The 22,933-nt window shown below is 33.3% G+C and overlaps 4 protein-coding genes across 4 annotated transcripts; 2 read left to right on the top strand and 2 right to left on the bottom strand.

The window, feature by feature from the left end:
• Nucleotides 1–751: 751 nt before the first annotated feature.
• On the bottom strand, nt 752–1,024 carry LOTGIDRAFT_132178 (hypothetical protein; the record flags this gene model as incomplete). Its single annotated transcript, XM_009066572.1, has 1 exon — nt 752–1,024. The coding sequence occupies one exon, from the start codon at nt 1,022–1,024 to the stop codon at nt 752–754; it is 273 nt and encodes a 90-aa protein (XP_009064820.1).
• A 526-nt stretch (nt 1,025–1,550) lies between these two features.
• LOTGIDRAFT_179636 (hypothetical protein) lies at nt 1,551–2,812 on the bottom strand (the record flags this gene model as incomplete). Its single annotated transcript, XM_009066571.1, has 3 exons — nt 1,551–1,786; nt 1,962–1,966; nt 2,406–2,812. The coding sequence occupies 3 exons, from the start codon at nt 2,810–2,812 to the stop codon at nt 1,551–1,553; spliced, it is 648 nt and encodes a 215-aa protein (XP_009064819.1).
• An 881-nt stretch (nt 2,813–3,693) lies between these two features.
• Nucleotides 3,694–3,987, top strand: LOTGIDRAFT_132190 (hypothetical protein; the record flags this gene model as incomplete). The annotated part of the gene is made up of 1 exon (XM_009066570.1): nt 3,694–3,987. A coding segment is annotated over one exon (294 nt), but the record flags the coding sequence as incomplete, so codon positions are not given.
• Nucleotides 3,988–9,941: 5,954 nt separating this feature from the next.
• On the top strand, nt 9,942–21,735 carry LOTGIDRAFT_168677 (hypothetical protein; the record flags this gene model as incomplete). Its single annotated transcript, XM_009066569.1, has 2 exons — nt 9,942–9,969; nt 21,383–21,735. 2 exons carry the CDS (start codon nt 9,942–9,944, stop codon nt 21,733–21,735), a joined length of 381 nt encoding a protein of 126 aa, XP_009064817.1.
• Nucleotides 21,736–22,933: the final 1,198 nt, after the last annotated feature.

The raw sequence follows: 22,933 nt of genomic DNA, 5'->3' as shown, positions 1-22,933 counted from the left end.
TACTCTTTTCGAAACATCTAATGGTACTTCTCTGTGGAGGAGTTCACTGCTAAGCTATACAACTTTTACGCTCGCATTTGACATACTTGTGTCGAGATTTTGATTAACGAAATTGTCACGGATTTTTATTTCAGTTAGCAAACCTGATCTTTCGATGTGATTATTTCATTATGACCTGTATAGTATTGCATTAGAACACTTTGAATTACTGCGGATCTTTTATAAACTGCGGATCAAATTTTTGTATTTAAATAGCAATGTTTATATAAGTCTACATTCAAGAGACAGAAGTTTTGTTTTTTGACCACTGAGTTTATTTATGATTTTTTTTTTAAAATTCAATTATATTATCGTTATCGGTATTACAATGGAGAAGGTAACCAATGATAAGTCGTCTAAGTACTGTAATTCGAAGCATTGCACGAAGGTACGATGACTACTTCCCAATATAACAGAATATCCCTTTGACGATAATCAGACGCCCTTCTCCACGTACCCACTACCGTCTGTTATTCCCCTTACTCCCTACTTGCCTTCCCATCTACTAACTTCTTACCCGTCTCTCAGCCCCCTCATGCTTTCCCTGTCTGTTCCTCCTCCTTCTGACTACATTCCCGTCTACTCCTTTATCTCTTCCTAACTCTTGTGTACCAAAATATAAACCGGAAGTTTTACAGCGACACCTATAACAGCGCTATTTTGTTATGAAAGGGGATCTCAAAATGATGGTACATAGATTCTCATAAATAGTTCACGTTGAAAGTTTAATAGTATCTTTCAAATAAGGAATATTCTTGTAATATGTTTCATTTATCCACATTTTGTTTGGGTTCTTCACTTCCATCTTGACCTGGTTTCTGTACCATTCTTGCATGCAATCTAAAGTAATAGACTGGTATTGCCAATGGAATTTATTGGCGAACAGTTCTACTCTGTGAGTCAACATGGGTAGATCTTTGTAGCCAAATATACAGATGTCACGTACCCATTTACCTCCACACGAAAAATTAAAATAAGGATTCATGCAATGTCTCCACACTTTAAAGCGACTTATGTAAGGTTTGTTTTTCCAATTAGTCGTGCTAGCGTTTCCTGAAAAGAAACCACTTTTAATTAATAAAATTTCAAATTTATATGTTAGGACATTCAAGTGAGGCGGGAGAGGTGACTCCTGAACATAGGTTCCAGAGCCTCAGCTGAGCCTACAGGCCTGGAATTGAGTCCGTACCATCTGCCTCTATTCCAGCCTCTGATAGATATTTTGACAGTTGTCGGCTGGGTTGATGGTAGACTGCTGCTTTGAGTTTGAGAATGATTGGTAGTTTACATATTCAGACCTAAGAGGACAGTAACTGAGCTAACTGATACATTATCCCATCTGTTGGTAGCAGCATAGCCTATGAGTCCGAGGAAGGCGACATTGGTATGTTTTAAATTTAACCATACTTTTGAAAAGGGGTATATTGATCGACAAATTGCAAATCACGCCGAGGAACTCGTTCACAGAGTGTTTGTCGCATTATATCCTTAGGCTTTCTAATGATATGGTACTAGAGAGGCATATACATACCTATGTAGGAACCGGGTATACCAAGTTGTGGGTTATGATTCAAAGAGGCAAACAGTGTCTCATCGGGTACAATAGTATTGTTCAACCATTTTATAAAATCTTTAGACACCTGATTGATGATTGTATAGTTTACAAATTGTCTATTTAATACAACGTGAATATTTCCTTTCCTTGGTTTAATACCATGAGGTGGTCGGCCTTTTCTTCTCCATCTTGCTCTCCATATTGATCTGAAGATTTAAAGGAGTAAAGCCAACGACCAGTGGACCACTTACACTTAGTAGCATCGACATTCTTAAAAAGGATACTAGCCCTTAGAATGGACATGCAATTTAAAGTCTCAAACTTGGTCAACAAGTGTATATATTCATCAGTTGGACTTACCAGGTACCATGACTAAAGAATAGAATCTCTATATAAGACGATATATCCATTAAACTAAATAATTCTTGAAACACGCTTCAAAGTATGTTCCAATAATACTTAGTGTAAAGATGGGTTTCTTAATTCTTAATCATATCATTATGTTCTTATTGCATATAATTAAGAGTTTTAACCAATCATAATGTCCATGTTTGTACAGTCTGAATAAAAAAAAAAGGCTTTTTGACCTTTCTTGATCGGTCACTCATTGGAATTCTGCTGATAATTCTCTTCTAATTTAGCTAATTATGAATTAATTATGGACATTTGTCATTAGAACACCTCTTCTTTCTATCAATATAAGTATTAGCATTTTCAAGGGAACCCATCTTTAATTAATTATTACTTAGTTTTATGATTTTTTTTGGATTTGCGTTTGGCATCTGGTAGATATAATAAACTAGTAACTTACCTGTCTTCAGCAACATCAACACTGTTGGCACCATGAAACAATTTCAATATTTTCACTATTTGTGAATTAGTTTTTAAAGGGTATTCCTGACCAGTTAAATTTATGAAATATTTCCAATCACTGTAACTAAGTAAGTCTCGCATGCATATTAACTCTGACTCCAGAACCGAAAATTTGCCCCACACGACTTTTATACTTCTCGAAGCCATTTGTACATTTTTTAAACATCGGGTAATATTTTGTATGGCGTGATGTACGCCCAAATCTGCCTTAGCGTCCACGTGTATGCAGTAATAATTATGAGGTCTATATATGGCCCTTAATAGTTCTTCAACTTGGTTTGCGTCCTTATACATCATGATACTAAATGCCAAAGGAAATTTCGCTTCTTCTTCAGTAAAATCCATGATATATTTTCCAGTCATACGATAATCTTCACAATTTGAAGTAGCTTTGATCAAATCTTCGTTACTTGGTACTTCTTTCCAACACGCTCTGGTAAAATAACGGGCATCCAATTGTTCGCTTTCATTACCAGCTATTAATTTACTACATGACGGAAGTTTCCACTTTTTATTGTGTCTACACGAGTATCTAGGTTGTTCGTCTACTGTTAGGTCGTCAGGCGATGTTTCTGACTGATTCTTGGCATCAGTTAATGAAGTTGGATGGCCAGTTGTGCTGCTGAACTCTGGTTCCTTTCGTCTGTCACTAATTCGATTGAATTTGAATTCTGGTGATGCTCGATGTGATTGCTCAGCGGAGTCATTTTTAAGCATAAGAAAAACGTCCTTCCGGAATTGATCGTAGAAATCTTTTGAAGAGCTTGAATTCCAGTTCGGTCGAAACCTTTTTGTCGGCTGTTGCCTATTTAGAAGTTTATCATGATCCGGAGACCATGAAGCTGCTACAATTTTCCGTAGAGTTTTCTGGTGAATAGGAGATTCCGAGTAAATAACGTTTCTGATGTTGGGTGTTGGATACCATGAGGACATGTGGGAAATCATTATTAACAGAATGACGACGACAACCAGAACCAGACTGTGCAGAGTTGATTTGGCTGTTTGTTGTATCGTTGCTGCAACAATATATTATAGAAAATTTAAATTAGAGTGCAGATGTTAAAGAAGTAAAATTGCAGTCTGGAGAAGAGAGAAAATAAACAGAAAAAAAAGAATTTAGTCTGGAGAAGAGAGAATTTAGTCAGGAGAATGGATAATAGGCCTATAGTCAGGAGAAGATAGAATTTAGTCAGGAGAAGATAGAATTTAGTCAGAAAAGTTTATAGGCCTATGAAGAGAAGAGAAAATTTAGTCAGGAGAAGAGAGAATTTAGTCAGGAGAAGATAGAATGTAGTCAGGAGAAGATAGAATTTAGTCAGGAGAAGATAGAATTTAGTCAGGAGGAGACGAAATTTAGTCAGCAGAAGAGAGAATTTAGTCAGGAGAAGCTAGAATTTAGTCAGGAGAAGATAGAATGTAGTCAGGAGAAGATGGAATTTAGTCAGAGAGGTAGCCAGGAGATAAGAGAGTATAATCAGCAGAAGAGAAGTAGTCAGGAGATAAGAGACTATAATCAGTAGAAGAGAGGTAGTCAGGAGATAAGAGACTATAATCAGTAGAAGAGAGGTAGTCAGGAGATAAGAGAGTATAATCAGTAGAAGAGAGGTAGTCAGGAGATAAGAGAGTATAATCAGTAGAAGAGAGGTAGTCAGGAGATAAGAGAGTATAATCAGTAGAAGAGAGGTAGTCAGGAGATAAGAGAGTATAATCAGTAGAAGAGAGGTAGTCAGGAGATTAGAGAGTATAATCAGTAGAAGAGAGGTAGTCAGGAGATAAGAGAGTATAATCAGTAGAAGAGAGTATAATCAGTAGTCAGGAGATAAGAGAGTATAATCAGTAGAAGAGAGGTAGTCAGGAGATAAATGAAATGAAATGAATGGAGTTTTACGTCCTACTTTTCTAGTCAGGAGATAAGAGAGTATAATCAGTAGAAGAGAAGTAGTCAGGAGATAAGAGGATGTAATCAGGATTAGAGAGAATATAGGCAGGAGAAGAGAGGTAGACAGGAGAAAAGATAAATTAGTCGGGAGAAGAGAGAAAATAAACAGAAGAATGAATGAGATCACAGAAAAAAGAGAAAATTCAAATTTAAGTGGAGAAAGATAAAAAAAAGATAACAAAAAAACTCACCCATGTTTAAAGTGTTTTCATTATCAAAATAATTAAAATGAAAAGAATATACTATACAAGACGGTATCGATTACAATGAACATATGTTCTTATGTAAATAGTATATTTATATTTATTTTTATGCCGCTTATTGATAGTTAAAGGAATATAACATCTTTTTTGACATGTTTTAAATTTAATAAAATTTTACGTACCTGTAGCTCTTTTCTATAAAATTCTGCTCCCGTATATCTATTAAGACTTCTTTTCAAATATCAACAACTTTATTTGTTCTCCATAACTAGTTAGTTAAGATTCAAATATACATACGAGGTGTAAGATGAAAACAACTGGAACTGTGGAACTCTATTATTCCACTCATATTTATACTCATTTGTATGAAACAAGTGTTGAATTATCTTGGTGGTCAATTATATATATAAAATATTGAATGACCACGATCAAAAGGAAAGAATTCAGTCCAATATGTTACAAACATTACATTTACTTTTTATACGCCCACATGGGGGGCGTATATTGCCGTCACCCATGTCGGTCGGTCCGTCCGTCCGTCCACAATTGCTTGTAAACACTCCACAAGGCACAATTCTTGACTGATTTCGACGAAACTTGGTATGGTTGTTTGTAATCACCCAAGGATGAACCCTATTGAAAATCAGAAAAATCGAAAAATATTTAGTATGAGTTATTGCCCTTGTTATTGAAAACGCGTTCAATTTTTAGCACGTAATCACTTTGATGAAACTTGGTGTGAATGTTCGTAATCATCCAAGGATGAACCCTATTGAAAATCAGAATTAAAAGAAATTTAGTATGAGTTATTGCCCTTGTTCTTGAACCGCTTTCAAATTTAGCTCTTAAACACTAAAAGGCATGATTCTGGATTTTGACAAAACTTGGTTTTATTATTCAGTCGTTAAGATTGAATATTTGCCTTCTAGAGTTTTCAAGAGCTAAAGATTGAACACGTTTTCAAGAACTAGGGCAATAACTCATACTCAATATTATTCAGTGTTGTGCTAAAGAGTTCAAAAGAAGTGTATGACTGAAGGTTGAATATTTCATACTGGTGATTGTTACTGTACTGCTAAATATTTATGTTCAAAAGCTGCCAGTGGGCGTATGTTACCTTGCCTGGCAAGCTATCTTAAGATACTCTGTGATACACAGAAAAGACATAGTGAGTAAAATTCCTAGTTTCAGATATTTTTAAAGGAATTATATGATTTTCGTACATTTCTAGTACTTCTGAAGACTTTTGACTGAACAGCAAAAAAAATTGCAGATGTCATTTATTTACTGGGAATTTCAATTTGCAATTCACCATAACAGGTATAAAATTAAAACAAAAAATCAGTATAATTTTATTAGACTGGTCCGAATTATTAGCTGAATTAGTTTAAAATTCAAGATAAATTATTACTGTGTATATAGATAAATAAGACAAGTATATGGATATATACTTCTGGAATATGTATTACTTCAACGATTCAATGTGGTTCTCACACCGTCATCAGGAATATGGGTTGGTTAGATGGTCACCAACTCTAGTTGGCTTATGATATACATTTCACTCATTCAAATGACCTATTATTGTAAAGGTGTGAAGAAGGAAATGGTGACCATTAAAGGATTACTGAAACAACAGAAATAAATTGAAATTCAATGTTTCAATATAAAGGCTGTATCCCGTGTTAAGATCTTTAACTATTGTATTCTGATGTTTGTCGTGACAAATAGTCACTACCATTTTCAAGTATCGATGAGGTCAAGTTACACAAATGTTCAATGAGGTTGGCCAAATGTATAAGACATACGTCTGAAGATCGCATAGCGTGAAATTCATGAACAACATGGTATATAGGTTTTGTTTTAAGGACAGTTGTCTGAAGATCGCATAGTGTGAAACTCTGAGTAACAACAACATGTTTTATAGGTTTTGTTTTAAGGACAGTTGTCTGAAGATCGCATAGCGTGAAACTCTGAGTAACAACATGTTTTTTTAGGTTTTGTTTTTGGGACAGTTGTCTGAAGATCTCAAGATCGTAAGACATAAAGACACCTATATGTTTCACATTAATTCCTTGAGTCTGAATACCCTCACATGAAATTCATTGCATATTCCTTCTTTGGAATTATTCCAGTTTATTCTTCTAATGGTATTCTCAATATTTGCACCCATTCTGATAACCGGTCGGCCTTAAAGTTTGGTGGTGTAGATGAGGAAAAACTGTAATACCATTTATTGAGTAAAAATTGCAATATTATAGTATTCAATCAATTTCTCTGATCTATTCAATATAAGACGGCCACTTTGATTCATTCTTGGATCTCTGTCGTTATCTTATGGCATTCGTATTATAATGTCAAGAGCCATACCACGCTGAAAGAACAGTTCTCGTCTGATCACTGAAGTAAAGCAACGTCGGCGTACATTAGTACTTGGATGGGTGATTGTCTAGGAACACCAAGTGCTGTAGAGTCCTTTTTGGTGACTTTTTCGCTTGTTTTACGAGAAAGTCCCACTTGAAAAATTCCCTGCCACTCTATAATCTTAGAATATGGATTATTCAAAGACTGCTTGTAATGGGTAAGGTCTGTAAGAACCAGATCACTTAATGAATTTAGTCGCCTTAAGAGCACTGACAACTTCAGTTTCTGGTGTTCTGCTTCCTGTAGATACTGGTATCTTAGTCGGATAGTTGAGCGGTCTCGATAGTCTCGTATTGAGCATTTACAGACTATCTCGGCCACTTGGTCTGAGTCCATCTTTATGGTCTCCTGACATAAATATCGGGAAGTTTTTGTGTCACGAATAGTTCGTTTGTTCAACGGACTGGAAATTGCCAAATAGAGGATAAACTTACAGTATTTTCTTAATTAAATTATCATTATTCGACTGGACACAGTCTGTATTATAAATTGACAGTGCGAATAATTGAGTAAATTATCGGCAATATTCTAATTTAAAGGAAACAATCCTATGGCTAGATAGATATTACAATCATCATGGCGTTACAAATACAACACGACACACTTTAAATTAGACAAATAGCCACAAGATACATAAGAATTTATCATATTTTTTTTTCAAAAATGTTCATTGGGGATATTATGTTTTATCCTTTATTTTCGTATGTCGAATATTTAAAGGATGGGTGGGCCATTTTTTTTGACCAATCAAACTTTAGTCTCAGAAACTGGATTTTTTTTTTAGCTGAGCTAATCAGTTATAGTGTTCACAGCTCAAATCCATGTTTGTCCAGAATTATCTGCGTTTCAATGTTAAAATGACGACTCATCATTTTAAGATACTCTGTGATATATAGATTAACATAATAAAAGTCAACGGCACGTCGGAATTATAAGAATCGCTGCAATTTCAAGCTTCAAGTTCATATCAAGAATACTCCATCGACTTTTTTTTCCATCGTAGCCGCTTTTACATCATCGTCAGTGCTCTCCCTTGACTTACTTGGGAACCGTCGAGTAAAAGACTTCTGGACTGAAAGCAATGTCGATCGGCGAGGCACGACAGAGGGGCTGACCCACTCATAAATTTGATTATGAAAAATTTAGAATGAATTATTCTTCTATCGTCATAACAGTAGGCCCTACGATGCATTCCAGCGCAGAACCACTTTCTTTGCCAAATCATTGGTAAATCTAAATTTGTGGATTTTTTTTTTAGTAAATTCTAAATCTCAACTGAAAACAGTCATAGAATGACTTTGCGAGGATAAAATTATATTTTTTGCTAGTTCACACGGAAATATATTTTCTTCTAAAAATTACAACTAAAAACTTTTGGCTGACAATTTTCCTCTTTAAAAACGAATTTCGAAGTGCTAATGTGCGCTCATGTTTATGTCTTCAAGAACACAAAAGCTGATATTCCAATTCTCATAGAAATAAGTGATAGAATTCGATATACAACTGAACTTGCAGAGCACTTTACTAACAGCAAATCCTTACCCATTGCAGAAGGTAATTTTTTTTAATCTAAATAGAGGATAATATTCTCAGACATGAAAAAGATTGCAGAAAAATCAGTGAGAAAAACAGAGAAAATCACGAAATAGTAAGGATTTATAGGAGGAATGTGTGTAATATAAACGACCAAGGATCCTAAAAGGGGTAATAGAAAGAAAAATATAGAAATTCCCTGATATAGCAGGTAATATAGCAGGTAATAATATATCTAAACAACAAAGAATAACTTTAGGTTACTTCCCTTTAGAAATAAATCAAAGAAGCTTTTACACTTGTCTAATGTAATTTGAGCTGAGATCGTATAGCCAAGTTTCATGTTCCGTGTATTTTCTTTGCTCAACGCATCGTAAAAGATGTATCAGTACTAACAACAACATTGAACATCGAAGAAGAAAATAACAGAAGTTGAAACGAGACTAAAGATATACTTTGAAGAAAGTTGAACAAATTGCCACGCTCGGCTCGTTTGTCCACACGGTTATAGAAGCCTCGTCTGACTGAGCCCGTTCCTAAAGGCCAATAACTAACGGGATATTCTTTAATGAGCTTTTGGGAAATCGATAGGATAACTTGGTTTTATGTCGTAAAAAGACGTAAAACGTTGATCAACGCTGATATTTCACTTAAAACAGGGAACTTGGCGTTTATTCTAACGAGATGGTGCTACACTGTGAATAGCTTGTGTTTTACGTTCTATGAGGAAATATTGTGTTTGAATTTTCTAACTGAAGTGATAGTGAACTAACTTGTGAATCTTTCGTCTTGAAAGCATTGATTTGGAATCTTCGTCAAGGCAATGGAAAAGAAAACGTTCACGTGGTTTTAGCAGACGATTTTCCATTTTTCCCCATTAACTGTCAAATTTACGGTGATTTGATTGGTGGTTTAAGGAGGAGGGTCTATGTGATATTGACAGGTGTGCAAGGGAGAGTATTGAGGAGTTTTGCTCTGTAATGGTACTTTACTGTAAAAGTTACAACTAGTCGTGTGGTAGCGTATGTACAACATGTCCACCGTTTTTATAGCTTTAGCTGATCAATGAACAATCATTATCAGTGATTTTCTTTCCAAGTCATTTATACCTACACTATCCATTACTTAATAAAGTGTTGTCAATTTGGACCATCAACGTTCTAGTGTCGTCAGCTGATCATGGATCAAGGCATCTAGCCTGTATTAAAGCCGATTGTCAGCACTTTGTGGCCTGAAAGTGACAACTGACCATTGTGCCAGTAGTGATATAATAAAATAGCTTGTGATATTCGAAGTGTTATGAATTAAATGTTATTTTGTATTCAATGAGGTTATATATTCGGTGATTTTTAGCAGTAATAGCAGTTAAGTGAACAAAATGATAGTGATATTTCTTATATTAGCTGGTAAGTAGTTTATATTGAACCCTTTCTGTCTTAACTCGAGGATAAGATTTAACTTCGATTGCTTATTTCAGTATATCAAAAGTAACTAACTAAACATTAAGGTATTTAGGCATATAATGGGGTATATAATTCAATTTGAGCAAGCTCGATCTTCTGTCATATATTCAGAAATAACAAAATATTTTTTTTACCAACTACCAACTTTTTTCAAACGTACGAGTAGGAAAAAGCGACGCCTTTTTTTGTGCACACTAATGTTGCTAATTTGGTGTTATCGTCGTAGTACGCAAAGATGAGCATACCCTGCTACGTTACGACAAACATTGAATGTAGCTACTACATAATACAGCTATTACGTACTATAAAATGATAACTCTAGTATAACGGTTTGATCGTGCCGAAAAAAAGTCAGCAAGATTATCGAAGTTAAAACAAAGATTGCGATATATTTTGAAAAAAATGTGTGAAGAATCTAAATTGATCATTGGATTACAAAGTTTGTAACAGAAATGTAGTTAAATAACGAATACTGTCTGGTATACAATATAACCCCGTATATTATAACACTAGTATATAACACTGGTATAATATCATGTTATACGCTGAATTTACTGTTATTTTAACAAGTTAACCATGATTTACCGTCCTTACGAACTTCCTCGTTTTTACCTCGGTTTATCTTCTATCTTCAATTTATTTCAACTCTTTCTTTCCATTTTTCGATGATTTACGACTGATATTAATTTAGCTTTAGTACTCTCTTAGACCACGTGCAATTCTGAGGTCCAATATTCATTCTTACACAAAATACTGCACTTTGTATACATTGTTACTTTAAGACGATCTTTAATTAATAACTTTGTTTTAACATAATGTCGTTTTTATATTTTTTTTTAAAGAGGATTGAAACACAGGCTGATTTTGTGGTTTAGTCTGTAAATCACCTATATCGAGAACGAATGGGCGAAATTTCGCTTAATTTCGTTCGTTAAACAGCTTCTTTAGTCAGTCGGATAGTACAACAAACCGAGGTCCTATATTTGTCACAGACTGTACATATGAGAATTCCATTGACAGTTTTAGAGTTAAAAAGTAGTGGGGTAATGTCGTTGTCCTGTCTAAAATTTCCCTCATTATTCACTGCATAGCATTGTCTGTCTTCATTTGTCCAAACGGAAACAAAACAGTAGGACATAATACTCAATTCCATTTCATTTACGATATGACGAAGTCAAAGTATTGACGCGTGGTTACTATCTGTATTGAAAAGTAATGAAATGGAAAGAGACATTGTGATCAGTCAGAAATTACAGTTTTCACTACCTTGTCATGACATCTAACTTTCAATTTTCATATAATTAATTAATTAATTTACCTTTTCACACGTGAACGTTAATGAATGAACTATAGGATAGCAATTGATATAATTCACAGATCGATAATAGAAAATCACTCTTCAGAGATATACCTTCGTACAAAACGAGTTCCTAACATTTTACCATCATCTAAATGTAAGAGGGGGGATTAAGAAACGTATACAAGTCTGTTTTGTTCACTATCACGCAATGTCTAAATATCGTTAAAAATTCATATTTTGTGTATAAATTGTTGCGTCAAACACGAAACAGCAAAGTGTAAGATTAGAGTTTATTATGAAAATATATAAAAGTTGTTTAGAATAGGGGGATTAAGTGGTTTTAAGGAAATATTACCGTTAGAATACAGGGGATTACTGTTATGAATATTTGAAGAATTCGACCATTAGAGCATACACGAAATGTGTGTGCTGTGTAGATCTGCATATTTTGATCATGCAAAGCTTTGTCAAACATTTACAATTTTGTAATTCTTTTACATCATCGATGATGGCTTTGGTATTTATGTTTTAAGTCTCAAAGTTACTGAAATGTTGGATACTTTCACTACCAATTTTAGCTCAAATGAACTTGATCGTTGAACACTTATTTTCGAATGCAATGTAATATGTATTTTTCTGTTGAAAAAATTTTCAACGTAAGTCAGAATATGTTATAAGTCTACGTGATAATTTTCAACTGAAATGCATTTTTAACAGAACATCAATGTTAACTCAGAATTCTTTCGATTTCCATTGATTAGATAAGTTCCAGTTAATGCACAAGTTATAAAGCTAGTCAATGTTTCAGTTATTTTAATAGTAAGAAATCGATCTGATATAATCCTAGCAAAATTTATTGATGTTTCTCGTTTTAACGGATTATTATTGAATTTCGTCAGATATTAATTTTTGCCATATCACATATTTCTTCTTCGAAAGCAAAATAAATTCAATTGTTTTCTTCTCATTTCAATTCCTATATAAATATTATCTTCGTACATATATATAGATGCAGATTCGCCTAAATGCAGACATAACAGTAAATTGGTGCAGTATAATGGGAGTTTCGTCTTGTTTCTCATTTGAAATGTCGATTGCCTTGCTCTTGGCTCAAGGATACTTTTAATTTAACAGAAAGTGTTATTTGTGCACCATATTATGGTTGTATATGAATTTGCACTGGACGCATGTTTGTGTTAAGAACACTATTAAACGTTACTGACCCATAGATCAAAGACAGGTTACATTCCAGATTCATCTGTTCAGTTTATCAATTGCTACCACACAGTCGACTGTTCGTCGTTGGTCGTTTCTTTAGCTATTCGCTAAAAAGGGTCTCTTTCTTTTTTCTCTATTTTTAGATAAAAATGAATTGGTATATAATACAGTAAACCTAGCTTTAAGTATTTTGTACCAATTTGTATTTGTTGGGTGGATGGAAAAAAAGTACCGAATTCTCTCGATTAGTGTTCCTTTTTGCAACTCGTGACACCCGATCCTGTCAAAAAAAGTTAATTAAGCAGAAAGTTTCGGACTAATTCATACCTGTCTCAGGTGACACCCAACAGGTATTATCAGAAAAAAGATGGCATCGTTGGTGGTAATGGGTAGAGCTGGAATCTGGAATATCTTGAAACCTGGGCCCAGCTATTTTCAGTAAGATATCTTTAGATTTGAAAATGTCTATCAGTTTACATTACACGCCATGTTTTCTGTTCTTCCAGTGAAAGTTTGTGCCAAAAACATCGTAATGGCAATCACCTTGAGGTACAAGTCGCTGTTTTACACCGGTACCAACCTAGGGGAGGGTTCTCTTATACAAGCAATTTACGTGTGTTCAGATTATTTTAAGAGTGTGTATAAGCAAGTTTACGAGAGGTTGATTTGGATAAAATGAAATCAAGAAGGCCATCTTTGACAGCTGTACAAACATGTTTGCTGACTTTCTTATAGAAATTTGGCAACATAAATCATCTGCTGTGCATATTGACAGGTCTTGCATAACTGTGGGTCAGTTACATGCATGAACTGCATAACAAAAAGTTTAGAAAAAATGACCAAAAATTGCATAACAATGGCCGAATGGACTCACATGTATATTCCCTTGAAGCAATAACATGGATTTTGTAAGTCTCTTCAGAAGTAATAATTTAAATTCACTTCTGTGGACATTTTTTAGTAAGCCGTAATCTTTTGAAATAGTTTTGTTTCATACTGAAATCCATTGTCTCTATATGTACCTTTAGTAGGGTATCTTCTAAAAGACCCATTTGGTTCATCCATATATTGTTACAGAAAATGTCCAAACTTTCCAAGAGTTAAAATGAGCAGTTATAGACAACTATAACAACTTTTATGAAGTATATCAGGCTATATATCAAGCTAGACAATTAATATACTAAGATCCTCATATTAAATATTGACATTGGACAAAAGGAATAATTCTAATTTACCCAATTCCAATGGGTGAACCCTTAGAGTTAAAATGAGCAGTTATACAAAACAACTTTTATGAAGTATATCAGGCCATATATCAAGCTAGACAATTAATATACTAAGATCCTCTTATTAATATTGACATTGGACAAAAGAAATATAAATTCTAATTTACCAGGTGTACCCCTTTAATACAGTCTCTTATTCAAATTACCCAGATGTTTGCTATGATATATTTATATTGAAAATTGTTTGTGGAGGTGAAACGTACTGAACCTTTCTCAGTTTCATAATAAATATCAGCATTGAAAATAACCAAATATACAGATCAAATTCTCATAATATTGGTGCACAATCTGTACTGCTTCCATCCCTCCTGGGTAATCTAAGATTTCTGCTGCAAGTTTCAGTTCTGGTGCAGCCTAAAATATTGTATCAGATATAGTGATGCACAGTTAGATCATGTTTAAGAGCAGATCTGGTGATGGTGAGCATAAAGCATCATTGACAGGGGAATTCAGGTTGAAAAATTACTGTCCAGGTCCATTGAAGGATAAATCCCCATGATAGGGTTGTAAATGTAAAGGTTTTCATAGTTAACTCCTCTGACACCTGCATCACTGAAAAGAGGAACCTAGGCTGAAATATCCGAAGATAACATACTGATTAATCTAAGCTGAGGTCAAATCTTTGAAAAAATATTTCAAAATTGCTAGGTTTGAGAACAAGAGGTAAAATTGCTTCTTGGGAGTTACTAAGAATAAGCACTCCGTTTCATGCAAGAAGAAAATGAATCATGAATCAAGCAATATAAAGGTGTGTTCCCCCTTGTATTTGAATTGCTTCCTGTTGTTTGTAAACTGTGATGTAATATTGATGTCTACTGGAGACTCAACCTTTGATAAACACAAGATAATTGTTAATTAAGTAAAAATGCTAATTAGATAATTATCTTGCAAATATCAGATATGATATAATAATTTAAAGACAGTAACCTTTGACCTTTTGGTGGTAAGAATTAGCCACCCCACCCATCTCATTTATTACACCAGTGTATCCAATTTCATTCCATTATAACTATTATAGGCTCATCATCTTTTCATCTTCACTCATTGTTTACTCAAAATTTCGGGTGGATTGCTATGAAATTTGGTGCAGGTTTTGACACAAAGGAAATCATTTCTTTGATATTTACATATTAAATTTGGCTTTGTTTGAACTGCTGTGGTTTATTACACATTGTTACATGACAAGTTTGTCTGATTCTATTAAGATTCACTCTGGACTCTTGTGTTTAATGACATTTTCTTTTCTTTTTTGTCTTAAACAAGGGAGAAATGCATCTTGGAAGAACAATATTTTTGAAAAATTTTTGTTCAGACCAAAACTTTTTGGTGACTCAATGAATTCTTGTGTACCACAAAAAAACTGATTTTCCAGAATGACTTCGGAAAGTCTGGCACTTGAATGATAATTTTACAATTCAAAAAAGAAATTCTACAATAGCCTTTCTTCAAAATTGATAACCAAAGCATAAAATTATGTGAAGCAAATTTCTGCTTGAACCTTACCTAATCTAGGCTACCTGACTGAGAAGCCCAGACAAGCACCTAAGTTAATAAAGCAACTCAGTTGGAATACTAGAAAATCTGAAAACTGGCCCAGACTAATAATATAGTGTACCAAGTAACTTGAAGTTGAACTTATGAATAAGACTAGATATTGAGAAAAGAAAATGTCTGTTTCCATGAAGAATTAGGTGTTGATGGAGTTAAGAGGTCATAGTGGATATTTTTGTTGTACTATACCAGTGATTCTAGAGTCTTTAACTATTTCATATATTTACAAACTGATATAAAACATGCTGAAATTTACCTGGTATCTTTCAGGAACTAGGTTAAATGGTAATAAAGATATTGTAGTATATAGACAGATATAGGTATCATAATCTGATATCTGATAATCTGTCCTATCTACCCTAGTTCCTTTTTAACATTTTTGATACTTGCTGATTTTGGGTTGCTCGTAGAATTTTACATAATATAAGACACATATTTTTGATGTATTGGACAATGGGTTAACAATATTCATATTTGAATGGTTGAAACCATGGATTAACCTTAGGGTAACAATGTAAATTGTTGAAACACTATGAAAATGAGATGAAATGAATGGAATTTTACGTCCTACTTTTCTTCACCTTGTGGGCTAATGAAGACGGGCAACGCCATGCAGAGTGCCATGAGGAAAATTTTGCCAGGACAGCGGCATTAGTCTGCTCTTTTTCGATTTCAAACTGTCGAGTGATCTTTAACGTGCATAGCCAGTAGCACACGGGGCCTCGGTTTGTTGTCCCATCCAAACGACTAGATGCTTTTTCCATGTCGGCCCCCCTTACCTGCATCACTGACAGGAGGAAACCCGGTTGAAAAATTCGAAGGTATTATCTCGACCTATGCCGGGATTGAACCCTGGACCTTCGGGTTAGCGAGCAAGCGTCTAACTCACTGAGCCATCGCAGCTCCCTGAAACACTATGCATAAGAACACAAAGTAGTATAATATGATAATAATGAATTTTTTTTTTTATGTGAATTCTAAGAATTATGAAACATTAACTTTGCAAATTCTGTGAATGGAAAGTAAATGCAAAGAGCTGGATGAGTTGTGCAAAATTATATCCAATAAGAAATGGTTTTGATCAAGAATGACAAAAGTTAAAAATACAAACCCTGATAAACTGTAGTAGTTGTTATCTTACTAATGTTGATATTATATTTGTCAGCAGGTATCTAATTATTAGTCTTTATATTATTATTATTAATTCATTATTTATAATTAATAATAATAATAACAGGTTTCTATACACACTATAACACATTTATTACATTTCTCTTACATTGTGACATTCTTCATTAACATAACTCTGACATTCTTCTTACTTTATTACAATCTTCATTAGCATATTTGTTACATTTGTCTTTTTTTGTCACATTCTTAGTAAGCACTGTCACATTCTTCATTAATAAGCATAATTGTCATATTCTTGTTACTTAATCACATTCTTTATTAATTTAGTTGTTATATTTGTCTCTTTTCGTCACATTCTTCATTATAAGCAGTGTTTCTGACACTCTGCTTTGTCACATTCTTCATTCAACATAGCTGATTCATCAAGCTTTGTCACATTCTACAGAAGCTATTCTTGTCTCAAGCTTCTTACTTTGTCACATTCTTCATTCAACATAGCTGATACATTCATCAAACTTTGTCACATTCTACAGAAGCTATTCTTGTCTCAAGCTTCTTACTTTGTCACATTCTTCATTCAACATAGCTGATACATTCATCAAACTTTGTCACATTCTACAGAAGCTATTCTTGTCTCAAGCTTCTTACTTTGTCACATTCTTCATTCAACATAGCTGATACATTCATCAAGCTTTGTCACATTCTACAGAAGCTATTCTTGTCTCAAGCTTCTTACTTTGTCACATTCTTCATTCAACATAGCTGATACATTCATCAAACTTTGTCACATTCTACAGAAGCTATTCTTGTCTCAAGCTTCTTACTTTGTCACATTCTTCATTCAACATAGCTGATACATTCATCTAACTTTGTCACATTCTACAGAAGCTATTCTTGTCTCAAGCTTCTTACTTTGTCACATTCTTCATTCAACCTAGCTCATACATTCATTTAACTGTGTCACATTCTACATTATGCATTGTAAAATGGGACATTTTACTATGAACTGTGACATAAGCATACTTTCTTTACAACTGTTACAGATTTAAAACAGCATGTATAAAGTAGGACCACAGTTCATACCCAATCTGAACGATTATAAGTCTTTCTAAGTCAGCCGCTTCCAAATTTCATCATTGACAGAGTAAAACCATGTCTCCTTTTTTTTACCATTATCTTCATATATTAGAAATACTAGAGTATGAATTGAGAGGAAATAACCAGGAATATTTGACCTAGTCTTGTAGCTGTATGATGGTAGATGAGGCTGTTTCTTAGATTACAGTACTGACAGATCTTTCATATTTCACAATAATCTGACTGAAAATAGATATTACATTATACTATTTTTTTTACCTCACCTTGATTGTCTAGATGTACTTTAAAGAGACTTTAACCAGACTAATACTTTGGATAAGAAAAAGATGAATGTACAGAGGCTTTGTCCATGCATTTCAGATAACAGGAGTTTCATTGATGTTCTACTTTAACAGTTCATACTTCAAACTAAGAATTTTACTCACTATTTCTTATTTTAACATTCAAACACAGACACTTCTGGATAGACACGGACCTGAAGGCTCAAACTTCCATGGTGAGCTGTGAACACTATTACTCATTAGCTCAGTTAAAAAGTTTCTGAGAGTATTATTGGTCAAAAAAATGGCCTATCTGTCCCTTTAAGGACCTTTGTGCGACAGGCAGATATCATCAAGTTTTGACATTGCACACTGCATAGCATCTTTTTTTCAGTCTTCATGAGCCCAATAATGTTCAGAAATATAAAATTTCATTTTTTTGCCTTTGCGCTCCATGTGTTCCTGATTTGTTGAGTTGCAAGAAAATCCATCCTGTTTTGAACTTTACAAGGTGGTATTGTGCAAAAATGACGTCTGGTATTTTATGCCCAAAATTGGATCTGAATGGGGACGTGATCCATATCTAGATACTAGTATTTGTCAAATTATGGTTTAGTATATGATAACTAGTAGGTAGGTCACCTCTTCAGTACAATAAATAGAAAGCCTTCGACCTCCATGACTTCTGTTGACTTAACCGTCTAATTTTACCAGGTTATTAAGCCCATTGTAAGTGTTTTCAAGCTAGTGTTTTTAAGTATCTTGGTAAAGTAAATAGTTATTTAGTTATATAGGTCTAATCTCTGCTGTTAACCTTCAAGTTCCGACATTTTCTAAGATTAATGAGACCAGGTTCTTTTTTTTTTTAAGAAATATATTTTGGCAAAATTTATGTAATATTTTAAGATTGAAATATTAACTCCAGACAATGCTGTTTCCCACTATATGCCATAATGAAAAATGTAGAATATTGTAGGACTCATTCAAATTGAAATATGAACCCATGTTATGTTTGGTACTCAGTTTTGCATGGCGTTTGTTAATAGCTCTGTTTTACATAGAATATCATCAAAATTGGTGCCATGATCAAGGTTTCACCAATATTGCTACTCACTGAGATCCACTTTTCAACTGATGGACATTTAAGAGTTGGAATTGAATGTCTGATTTTGGATCAATGTTCCCCTAACCTTCTACCGGCACCACAGTAGCAAAGTTTTGCTTTATGTCTCATATAAGTAAATTTCACATATTCTTCTTTCCGAAATAGAAGCAAACCCCTAAATAAAAGCAATGAAGGTCCACTTTTTTCTCTAGAAATTATTTCTGTCCAATTGATGCAGTACAAAAAGCATTTAAATTTGGATCTAAACCTCATATTCCTTGGAACAGAGCAACCATAGCAAGTCTTTCCAATATGTCTCAGAATGACGATAAATTGTAAATATATGTATGATTTATGAGAGAACATTATGTCATTGACATTAATAACAGGTTTTTTGTGTAGAAAGTTAATTAAGACACTTGAGATGAACATAACTTTTACTTGCCGAGCTGAGATGGTGGGACTTTATTACTGTGTCGAGAGTCAAACATAATAAGCAAAACCTTTTAGGTTTCAGTTAATTTCTGGCAGGTGCTATTTACCCCTCCCCCATATGTTTCTGACCATCTACATAATTTTTCAACTATGAAATTTTATCCTTGACTTCAGTTGATTTGACCATTTTATGGTGCTACAAAAACTATTATGATTTTATTAAAGGTACAGGTTGGCCATTTGTTTGACCAATCATAACTTAGTCTCCGAATTTTTTAGATTAGCTAATCAGTAATAGTGTTCACAGCTCACCATCGAAATTTGAGCCTTCAAATCCATGAGTGTCCAGAATTATGTAGAAATAGAAGGCGAAACTCCTAGTTTGATGAATTTTTGAAGAAATTATGTGATTTTTATACATTTCTGGTACTTCTGAAGACTAATTACATGTATTCAAGACCCAAATCAACCCTGGAAAACGGCAAAACTGTTCCTTTAAGTCAGAGAATATTTTAAAGTTAAGCTTAAATGTACATATCATAAAAGTTCGTTGGATCACTGCTTGGTAAATATTAATAAAAGCATGTACCACAGTTGTCTTATTATGTTTGAAATTGAAGTATACAGTACATTGCTTCAGTAGAACGAGATTTTGGTGTCTAAATTTAGAGTCACAATCTTTCTACAATGTCTCTTAGTTAATGGTATTGGTATTGATTTTGTAAAAACTTTCATTGGATTTGGTCATTTTTTAGATCATCAAAAACTCATGTCTGTCTCCATATATCATTGTTTTGACAGGAATTTGCTTTATGCCAATATTTCTTGTTTTTTTAACATGCCTCTTGAGTAGAATTGCCTACACTCATTTGACCCTATATTCGTGATGTTGAATCAAAGATTTTTTTTAAAGTATCAGTTGAGAATCAGAATGGCATATCAAATAAATTGAATATAAGACTTGTTGAATTATTGGTTGTTTAGCCAGTTATGACATTTTTATGTTATTAATGAAATGAAAATAATGTGTTTGTGTCTTTTCTACTCTATATTGGGCTAATGAAGTAGGGTAATGTCTAGTATTTTGCAATAAGGAATATTTTGCCAGGATTACGGCAATAGTTTACTTAAGCTCCTCCCCCTTTCTCAAAGAAGCTAATATGCTTTTCAACTCATTATCAACATTAAGGTTTTTGACATTTTGAAAATAGGACTCAGAAGGAGCCATACAAGCTGTTTCAGGGCAATTAAAATTAAATTTCCCAGTCATAGTCAAAAAATCTTACTAACCACTCCAGTTCCCAACCAGACTTCTGTACATTTAATTTGACAATTTCAAAAATACTGGATTTGTTGCATATAATTTTGCTAAAGTGTTCAATATTAGTCAGCAAAGATTCAATATTTGTTAGTAATAATAGGGTTTAACAGGTGAAGGACTAGAGTTTCTTCCAGCTTTCACCAATTTTACTTTCAAGAGCAGATTAAGGAATACAATATCTCTTTCAATATTTGTTTGTCTGAGTGAGTGAGTGAGTGATTATTGGTAACTGAGCCTGATGTCGAATTTGAATGATAGCCATTAATATTGATTTAGAATAAAATGACACATCTTTATACGGTTACTCAATTCACAAACAAATACATTAGTGTATGGTTACAACTACGGTTACAACTACAATGCACACCCTAAATTATCGGAAATCTATATAGCAAAAAATAAACAATAAATAAAATTCTTGTGAACCAAACCATAAGATAACTTTTGCAAATAATTAGCTGTCACCTAAAAGGCATACAACTTAACAGTAGTATGTATGACGCAGCAGTGGAATTAAGTACGATCTGATGAAAATATAACAGATTTTGTCCCTCTTGTAACCATGACAACCAAGTTTGATTTGACAAAAATTTCCATAAGAATTTTTATGTTGAAGTTACTTTAATTCAGACTTTATAATGATCATTTCAGGAATAACTGCTGTTGAAGGTCAAGATAATTTCTACTTTAGTTTATCACCAAGAGATCTAGATGTGGTGGAAGGAACAGAAATCAAACTATTATGTGATGTGTCAGACAGACGCCATGTTGTTTTTCAATGGACACAATCTGGCAACCTCTTACCTAACACAAGCAGACGGTTTCAAGAGGGAAGTCATTTAAGGATATTACGTGTGTTACGTGGTGAAGATGAAGGACCCTATCAGTGTATAGCTACCAACGTGACCACTGGTTTTTCCCTCCAGAGTTCAGAGTCCATGCTCAATATACAATGTAAGTCTTTTTATTTTCTACAACATAATATATTTAACACAACACAATAAAATAATTTTCTACAACACAATGTATTTAACACAACACAATAAAATAATTTTCTACAACATAATATATTAAACACAACACAATAAAATAATTTTCTACAACATAATGTATTTAACACAACACAATAAAACCACTTTCTACAACACAATATATTTAAGACAACACAATCAAATCACTTTCTACAACACAATATATTTAACACAACACAATAAAACCACTTTCTACAACATAATATATTAAACACAACACAATAAAACCACTTTCTACAACATAATATATTAAACACAATCTAATAAAATCACTTTCTACAACATAATATATTAAACACAATCTAATAAAATCACTTTCTACAACATAATATATTAAACACAATCTAATAAAATCACTTTCTACAACATAATATATTTAACAACACAATAAAATCACTTTCTACAACACAATATATTTAACACATATATTTAATACAACACAATAAAATCACTTTCTACAACACAATGTATTTAACACAACACAATATAATCACTTTCTACAACATAATATACAGCACGATTACAAATTGTCATCCCATACTCAACAAAATTTGTCAGGAAATTCGTTTTTTAAACTGTGACGTGGCACTCACTGTTAATTCTTAATAACTTATAGTAAAGCCATGTGAATTTTTGGGCAGATAATGTAGCCTGTCTTCTGTTAGCCTGCAAATTAGTGTTCAAGAATTGACCAATTAGCTGGGTTTTGGTTGACAATTCCTTTTTTTTAAATCTCAAAAATATTTTGCAAGATTAAAAAAAACCCAATAATTATCATTAAGATTCTTTATTTGAAAAATATTAAATTATTGAAACATGAGTGAATACATATGAACATAGCATCAATATCATCATTGAATAAGGATAGTTTGTCTTGTAGAAACTTCAAAAGCAACTCAACTCGTTCTCAAAATTCATTAATAGGTAAAAAAATACTTTACACTTGCCAAATTGAAACAGAGCATCAGGATGGTATCATTCACACAATTAGTTTAAACTCCATAAATGTCATTCACCCAGAAACTTCAACACCAACTACAAAAACTTAATTTTTGAAAGCAAGAGAAAGTTCTCATTTTCACATGCAAAACATGTCTTCTAACAACGCTTTCATTTAAAAAAAATATATCTTAAAAATCTTGAAAAATCATCAAATAAATGCACCAGTTTT

This window comes from Lottia gigantea, assembly GCF_000327385.1.
Source record: "Lottia gigantea unplaced genomic scaffold LOTGIsca_78, whole genome shotgun sequence".
Classification (NCBI taxonomy): domain Eukaryota; kingdom Metazoa; phylum Mollusca; class Gastropoda; family Lottiidae; genus Lottia; species Lottia gigantea.
This window is presented reverse-complemented; position numbering and strand designations above follow the sequence as displayed.